This window comes from Echinops telfairi, unplaced genomic scaffold (assembly GCF_000313985.2).
Source record: "Echinops telfairi isolate 266 unplaced genomic scaffold, ASM31398v2 ScPeMD7_7421;HRSCAF=8459, whole genome shotgun sequence".
Classification (NCBI taxonomy): Eukaryota; Metazoa; Chordata; class Mammalia; order Afrosoricida; family Tenrecidae; genus Echinops; species Echinops telfairi.
The window spans coordinates 13184768-13193874 of record NW_022111321.1 but is presented as its reverse complement, the minus strand read 5'-3'; the positions used below and the strand labels follow the sequence as shown (position 1 = coordinate 13193874).

Genomic DNA, 9107 nt, shown 5'->3' with positions numbered 1-9107 from the left:
GCTGGATTGTCGATGGGTCCCCCACAGCTCAAGAATCTTAAACACAATAGCTCAGAATGTCCTCACTAGTCCTCAACCACAGATAGAATTGCTAGCCTTAAAGATGACGCATCACTGTTTACAGCGAGTCTGGTTGCTTTAAAGGAGATAGATTGTCCTCTCCACTTGGGATATCTGGGATGCTTAGCCAGGATCCATAGTTCTAGAAACTCTTCTAGGTTGCGTTCCTAGTTGAGACACTGCTTAGCCCTCTGGAAAGATCAAGGAGAGAGCTCGTTGCGTTCCTCACATTTTGTTTCTCAAGAATCCTTGGTAGTAAAAAAAAAAGAAAAAGAAGAAAGAAAAGGATCCTTGGCAGCATGAACAAATCGTCTTGGACCTGCCATTGACTTCTGCAAAAATCATACACTTTTCAGGGCATACCTTTTAGACATTATTATTATTTGAAAATAATTCTATTAACTTTAAATTTTATTTTTATAAATGTGTAACAGAAACTGAATGAGGTCAAGTTTTTAGGGTAGTTGAAAGAGGCACGCCCAATTAGCTCTTTCACTCAAAAACAACTTGGAAATATTTACCTCAGAAACAACACGCCCTCGTGGGTTTCTTAGGTCACTGTCTTACTCATAAATATTTCCTTAGCGGTCACTGTTACTTCTTTTCAACCGCACTCGAAAGGAACATCAGTAAAGAGCAAGCATCAGAGCAGCTTTTCATTTTATCCACACTTTAGATTTGGGTGTCAGTGTGTAAGAGGAGATTTTACCCTGCCCTCGGGGAGTGAGAGGCACGGCACTGCTTTTTGGTGGAGATACACCTGGGCACATTCTATAATGCAGGCACTTTTAAGAGCAGCCCCACCCAGTCCAACTTCTTCCAACCACTGCGCACAAAGACATATAGTGGGTTTGGGGGTTGTTGTTGTTGTTATTTTGATATGGAAATGGCTTGATTGATGTCCTACTTTTTTTGTGGTTTTTTTTGTTGAAAAAAGGATGGAAACCCTTATTTTCAAATCTTTTATAATGCTAATATACACCTAGTTTTAGCCAACACATTTTGGTTTTGTGGATCATAGAACCAGGCTACTGCAAAGCAACAAAGCTAAACAGAAAGTATCTGGTGACGAGAAGCCAGGTCAGCTATAGATTTCCCACAGGTTCATTCTGTCATATGTAAGATCATTGTGAGTTGCAGAGAACGGGATGGCCGCTAACAAGAACAACACAAGTTGAAGGGGAATTTGAAATGTTCTATATTGTTCACCTGCGTGTGATACCAAGGAAACTGTGAAAGAAAGAAATGAAGTACTTCAATCAGAGTTCAATTGTTATGACCCTTTTCTACCTAACGCACACACACAGCCTAGGTCAAAGAGCTGGCCGGCAGCATCCCGCCAGCTTCCCCCAACTTCCTCCTCCTCCTTCCACCCCAGTCCCTGTTCCCTACAGAGCATATCTGCGTGTGCTCTTGCTGCCCCACTGTACCACGGGTAACAACGAGTTGCCGTGGAGTGGACTCTAAGTCCTGGACATCCAGGTGTTTCATAGGGTTGTCGATGTCCACTTGGTCAGAAATGACTGTCTGGATCCTTCTTTTGAAGTGTGTCTGGGTGGATTCAAACTTACAGCTTTTTACTTAACAATTAAGCCTATTAACTCTATGTACCATGTAGGGTCTGCATCCTTAAAATAGGCTATAGTTTTAGTGCCCCTTAAATTTTGCTACACAGGGAGCTTTCTTCTGAGATAATTGGATCCATGAATTGCTTACTGACCTTTGGACCAGGACTGGTTCGAGAGAGAAAATGTTGACAGTGAGTGACACTGTGGACTTCGCTCTCAGCCACCCTGTAGCACGTATTATTCTCACTAGGATGCTGCAGTTATGTCTCAGGGAAGCAAGTGTTCATTAATTTTCATTTTCCCTTAGTGATAGTAGATATTTGCCCTTGGGGAATCTTATTTGTTTGGCAGTGTCTTTAAAGGCATTTAGAAACCATTTGTGGCTGTGCGCTCTCTTTCCTTGTTAATGGGTCATGAATTTTTACAGAGACGCTTGAATCATGGCTCATTTACCTCTAGATTGTACAAGGGTTAGTGAAGTAAGCACTTGGAAACCGATGTGGGGTTGTGTTCCATAGCAAAACATATAATCCCTTCCGGCCTTTCAATGATGTTTTGTATTCCTGAGAATGTTTTAATGGCAACTGGGATCACTAAGCTACAACAATCTTCCCCACTTTCTTCCCATATTCTTCCCATGTGATACTTTCACTTATAAGTCAAAGGGAGCAAGTTTAATGGCTAATTATCCTTGCTGACAGCAAATAAACTGGTTAGAATGCCAAACTATATCAAGAAGTCTCCCAGTAGATTCAAATACTATGCAAAGCACAGCAGTAATACTATCTGACCATATGGGGTGGGAGCGGAGGGTGGGGGAAGTGCAGAGAAATAACCTAGAGGAAGTACTGTGCGAAACTTGCCAGAAGGACTTCAGGATCTACATGATCATTATATGGACTTGAATGACTGGAGACCTTGAACCAAGACATTAAATGACTTACTCTTGGTATTTCCACCTAGCCTATAGCTTTTTCAGTGATTAAAATCCAGACAAACCAGAAGATTATGATCTGCTCAGATTTGATCTACAAAAGAATGTCTTGTGATGATTCATTGCTTTTAGTTATGCCTATGGCAAGACTAGGTATTTTGTCTGGCATTTAGAAATATGGTGTCTTATATTTTCAACTTGTGGGTCGTGACCTCATTGGGCTGGAAGACCCTTTCACACATATTTCCAGTGGTCTCAGGAACTGAGACACCGCTCCACTCTCTTGTCTTCAGGTGGGTCCGCCCACGTGCAGGTACGCCCACTTATGAGTACCCGGCCTGAAGGCTGTTACCCATGCTACACCATACTTCAAGACAAAATTTCATTTATTTGTCATTAGAAATAAATATTTCACAATATATAATGACATACTATTTTTGTGATAATCACTATGCTGTAATGATGTTCAATATGTAACAATGAAAATACGTCCTTCATGTCATATATTTACATAGTGATTCATAACAGTAGCAAAATTAGTTCTGAAGTAGCAACGAAAATAATTTTATGGTTGGTGGTCACCACATCCTGAGGAACTGTATTAAAGGGTTGCGGCATTAGGAAGGTTGAGAACCACTGTCTTATAAATTGAAGTTTGTATATGCCCCATACACATAGTTGTATGACTGTTGTCTTTACTAGCAATGGACTTATTCTGAATTCACTGAGCTGTATGTCACTCTTAGGGTGTACCCTATCACTCTCCATCAGTAACGGACCCCACGCTCACTGCGGACGCTCTGGACAAAACCATCGCAGAATTTGATACCGTGGAGGATCTGCTCAAGCACTTCAACCCAGAATCGTGGCAAGAAGACCTGGAGAGTCTGTATTTGGACACCCCGCATTATCGGGGCAGGTCGTACCATGACAAGAAGTCAAAAGGTAAGAGACATGGCTGAGGGTCCTTTGCAAGCAACTTCTGTTAGGCACTGTCCAGTCCATTCTGACTCACAGGAGTATAGCTGCCTCCCACCCCCCGCCCCATAGGGTTTCCTATGTTGTGAATTTTATGGAAACAATTCACCTGGTCTTTCTCCTATAAAACTGATGGGTCAATTCAAACCACCCGGGTTTCAGTTAGCAGCTGAAGTGATTAAAAACCAGGGGCATTCGTTATGGGCAAGGACTAGCAATGTAACATATTTTCTATAAATCAGATGATACTTCCGATCCATTACCACATATATTTGTCCAAGTCCTCACATGAAGTTTTGTGTTTTCCCCAAACTATGTTGTTTGGGACTAAAAAAGTTTGGTTGTCAAAAATGTGTCATATTTTGGAGCTATAAGCTTCTTCGTTTTAATAAACTAAACCATTAGTAGCCCCAGTTTAACAGTGGAGGGAAAAAAAAGTTGAGGGAGATAAATACTTTGCCAAACGCTGCACAGCTTTGAACAGTGGGAATGAAAACTGTGACCTCTTGCCCTTAGCAGCAGTACTTGTGAAAAAACCAAACCAAAAAACAAACAAAAACCAAACATAGAGATATGAAGGCTGATTTAGCAGAGGACTCGTCAACTGGCATGAGAGAAATGACAGAATCCTGTTGCAATGATTGAAATCCTGATTGGAGATTTCAGCTCTACCCAAAATCTACTTTTGAAATCCTTTGCAAGCACTGATTACCTGATTGGTGGAGTCCCTGGGAAGCTGAATGGTTAACACGCTGAGCTGTTAATGAAAATCTACCCCCAGGTGGAAGAGAGTTCTGTCTGTCTACTATCCTTCTGACAAATCGTCCTTTGAAAACTCTATGGAGACAGTTCTACTCTGACACAATCAGAATTGACTCAATGACATTTTTCTCTGCCACATGCTCTAGGTAGCTTCAAGGATAAAAAAGTTGCAAATAAGAGGTAAAAATGGGCTAGGAGCTATCTTCAAGATATAGTAAAAGCACACATTCAACCGGAAGTCTGGCAGCCATCAGGAGGTTAGAAGAGACAACATCCAAGCAGAGTGAAGATTATGAGTCAAAATGATAACGTACTCTTAGCAATAAATACCTGAAATGTATATCAGAGGTGGTTATTTTATGAGAGTATTTATTTGAATATTAAGTAAATAAATAAATAGCCTCTTATGGAGTACAGCTATGTCTAGTCTGTTATAGCCTTACTTTATTTGCTAAGAGTTGTTATTTTAATTTTTTCTCTCTCTCTAAAAAGTCTTGTAAAGCTATGCTAGGTGTAGAGACACAGGTAGCCTACAGCTTGTTTTCTGCACTTTTCAATATCAAGGGTACTTTAAAGAACTGCACATTGGGCCGAGTTAGCAGATAATGTTTCCTTTGTTAAGTAAGCACAACTGATTAGAATATTTGAGCCAAAATGACTAGTAAGTTAACTCCTACCAGAACCTTCTGCTTATGGCTCAGGTTATAAATCTCACGTAATTAAAACACATAGCTAAGTGAGTGGGGGCAAGAGAGTAGATGTAGGCCACAATGTCTTAAAGATATGCCATGTACAGAGCATTGTGACGCTCAAGCTGAACCTCCCCAGAAGAGACCGCTTCTCTGTGAAATGATGCCAACGTTGGTCAAGTTTACAGGAACGTAAAATATGCACATTTTTTAGTATCCCTCAAAATGTTAAGAATGATATTGAGTAAACAAGCAATCAAATCTGACTTATCTTCCAGAAATTAACCGCTACAACTATTTGAGGGAGAGCCCTTTTTTTGCACTTATTTAAAATCAACTATTTCCCCCCCCCCCTTGGAAATTCGGTTTCACTGGAACCAGGGACCTGGATTCAAATTCCAACCCTGCCTACCATTGACAAATGTGATGATTGTTCAACAGGTCACTACCCCTTTCTGACCCCCAGTGAACTGACCTGTAGACTGTGTATAACGACCATGTCAGGAACTGTTGGCGGATCAACCAAGAACAAGTGACACATAGTACTTTTACAAGAAGTGGAGTCAATTCCAATTCATTGTTGTGCCAGATGATGGAGCAGAATTGTCCTATAGGGTTTCTTATCCTTCTAATATTTATTAGGGAACCCCAGTGGCAGAGTGGTGATGAGTTCAGCTGTGATCCACAAATCATCAGTTCAAAACCACCAGCCTCTCCTAGGAAGAAGAATTGACTTTCTACTCCCATAAAGAGTAGCAGTCTCAGCAACTCAGAGGAGCACTCCTACCCTGTCCTACGGGGTCACTGTGAGTCAGCATGGACTCAATGGCATTGTGTTTGTTCTATTTTGAGTTTTAATCTCTTTTGGAGCCTGTCCCTAGGTCTTTCTCCCAAGGAACGGATGGTTAAATTCAAACTTCCAACCTTTCAGTTAGCAGTCAGGTGCTAATTAATGCACAGCCATGGCTCTTGGAGGTCACCAGAACCAAACCCCACCCACCTCACACCGGTGGAGTCAATGCTGACTCATAGTGACCCCTCTGGGTTTCCCAGACTCCCGGTGTACAGGAGTAGAAAGCCCAGTCTTTCTCTCTCGGAGTTGCTGGTGGTTTCAAGGTGCAGACTGTGTTGATAGCAGCCCGATGCAAAACCGCTATGCCAGTGGGACTCCCGTAAAACTCGTATAGTGACTTAGAATTCCGATTCCTGCTCTGTAGTGCTTCTCTGGTGAAGCTTTTCTTGTCCTCTCCCTGGGATGCAAAACCTCCGCAAGCCTAAGGGTCCTGGAGACTCTAGAGCTCCTCGTCTGTGCCATCACGGCATTGTTAATACATCTGTGTGTGGCGTCTTAGATAAGGTGAGCATTTAGACCTTCATAAGTGCCTTAATCCTGGCTGACTATTAGAATCAGCTGATGCCCAGGTGCCACCCTAATCAAATTCAGTCAGAGTCTGGGGATGAGACGGAGGTAATGGTGTTTTATTCCTGGTCCCAGTTCCTAGGAGATCAATGCTAAGAAGCAGGTGAGACTGAGAGCCACTGTGTTAGAAGATGTTCATCTTAAGTCTCTAGCACTTAGCACCTTGTAAATGCTCATTTAACGTGCATGTGGAATTAAAACCAGGAACTATGACTAATGTGTTTCTCAAGTTCACAGAAACTTTCCCAGAGACTTAGGGTAGCTCCATTAAGAATGTCTCAGGTTACTGGAATAACCTTGCAAGAGCATCCGAGGTGATGTGCTACTTATTTGTGACAGAGTAAACATCAGTCCTCTCTCCTGTGGCTAAGTTCCATTTCTTAATCTCTTGTTTAGAATGGCCTTAAGGCAGATTGGCACTGTTTCACTTAACCCTGCCAGGTCACCACTATCTCTGCATTTGTTTAAATGTACTGATTTAATTGCTTATCATTCCATGCATGCTGAGTCACCTGCCTGATCAGAAAGATTCTTTCATATTTCAGCTGTCATTTTCTGTTTTCAAAACACCAGGAAGCAGGCATGGATCTGAAAAGAGAACTTGTCACAACTTGTCAAATTCAGTATGAACTTCAAAAGATCTATAACAAAATTTCTTACTATCAGGATAATTCATTGTTGGTGCTATACAGAAATCAGCTTACTATTTATTAATATGGATTGAGCATCTTTTCTTCCCATTTGCCTAAATTAATCAAAAGTAACAATATTCATGGTTCCAAACCGTGGAAATGCACAATGGACTATGAATAACTAATGCAAAACACAAATACACTTGATTGAAGGACCGGATGTCATGAAGCAAAAACCATTACTATATCAAAATTAAACTTTATTCTGCTTCTACTGCTTATTTGTCAAAAAGATAGGTCAGCTGACAGCATTTATGAGTCTCCTCAAAGGTTGAAAATGAGAAGCAAGTGAAAAAATAAAGGTGTGGGCAGAAGAAAGAAAAGAGAGAACATCGACAAGTATTAAAAGCACAACTTTGACATATAAGCCCTATTTTTTTTAATTCCCAAGTGATAGACAGGCTCAAACTTGTCTGGAAAAGCTTCTGGACTGAAGATAATATGACAAGTTCATATATCCAACTTTCAGTTCCTAGGGGGGGAGGGAGGAAAGGGTTGCATGCATAATTGAAATCTGTAGATAATCTAGTTCCAATGCCCAAGGACGTTCAAGCTTGTGTTTCAACCTGACAGCTGCCCCAGAGTTAACATACAAAGAAAGAACCTTCTCACGTTCAAGTTTCAGTTACTGCATGTTGAGTACTGAAAATCTGCCCCAAATTTGATAATATTATAGAGCTTCTATTTAAATTACCGAATCCCAATGTGAATCATTACGTGGTTACGGTGGACTTGGCGTAGTGGTTACATGTTGGGCTGCTAACCATAAGGTGAGTGGTTTGAAACCACCAGTCCCTCTGCAGGAGAAAGACGAGACTTTCTACAGCTTCTACATCCCCTAAGAGTTACAGTCTCAGAAATTCACAAGAACATTTCTACTCCCTGTGCTGTAGGATTGCTGTGAGTCCGCATTGACCTGATGGCAGTGAGTTTGGTAGCTTATTTTATATATTTATGTATTAACAGTGTTATTAGCATATAATTCCCATCATATAATTCAATAGGTTAGTCATATTAAAAGAGTTGTATTATCATCTCCACTATCTGTTTTGGAACATGTTCCTCTTTCTTCTACTCCTTGTTATCAGCCCCCCATTGCCCCTCAACCTTTCCTTCCACCACCACCCAAGAAATCATCAGTGCAGTCACTGGCTCTATAGTCTTACATATCCTGGATTTCGTATAAGGAAAAGTATGCAAAAGAAAAAGCTGATTGTTCTCTGCATGATAGCAAGGCTATTCATGTCCTGAGTGTATATTCAGAGAGGATTCACCAGAGGCTTACACCATGTGTAGACCCTGTGAATGGATTTTGGACTCCTACTGTCATATGTAGCCTTCTGCAGACCAGGTGTTCATAATTTAAACTCTGATGCCATTCTGTCCTTCAAAGTTGGATACCCACCCCCCCAAAAAAAATCCTTGGATTACACAAGTGGGTGTGCTTCGTCCGTGTGGGTTTAGTTGACACCTCACTTAGATGACTGCTTTTTTAAAGACCAGCCTTACGAGCCCCGGTGCCATTCTTCTGATACCCAGACACCGGCTTGTTTCTTTGTCACATGGTGTCATAGCACCCATTTCTTTAGTGGTCGTTTCATAAGGATGATCATCAAGCTAGGCCATTGGTGTGGTCGTTTTACTTGAACTATGCTATGATTAGTTTAAAACACACATTTCTAAACTGGAGACAATATGTTTGAGTACAGAGATGATAGTTGGGAAATCTAAATTAAGAAATGATTGTCTTTGAGCTCTACTAGACTGAACATTAGATAAGAAGTGATTTATGGATATTAACAATGTAAGTGATAACTATTCTTTTGCTGATATAGAAGAATTAACATCCCATAATGACAATCTGCTGACAAAAAGTCCAGCATGCAAGGCGGGAAAGCCTATTTTTTCAATTTGTGTTCTCATTAATATATGGGTATATAATTTTGAGACACTCCAAACCAGTACTGTAAACTACAACTGTGCTTAATAAAAGTAATTTTTCTA

General features: G+C 40.9%; 1 protein-coding gene across 2 annotated transcripts in view; it reads left to right on the top strand.

Moving 5' to 3' along the window:
• PDGFD (platelet derived growth factor D) overlaps positions 1 to 9107 on the top strand; it is a 294001-nt gene that overhangs the window by 252394 nt on the left and 32500 nt on the right. For both annotated transcript variants that reach the window (XM_004709000.2, XM_004708999.2), the window contains exon 5: positions 3309 to 3507. In XM_004709000.2, coding sequence (XP_004709057.1) covers positions 3309 to 3507 — 199 coding nt within the window. The remainder of the gene's footprint in view (positions 1 to 3308; positions 3508 to 9107) is intronic.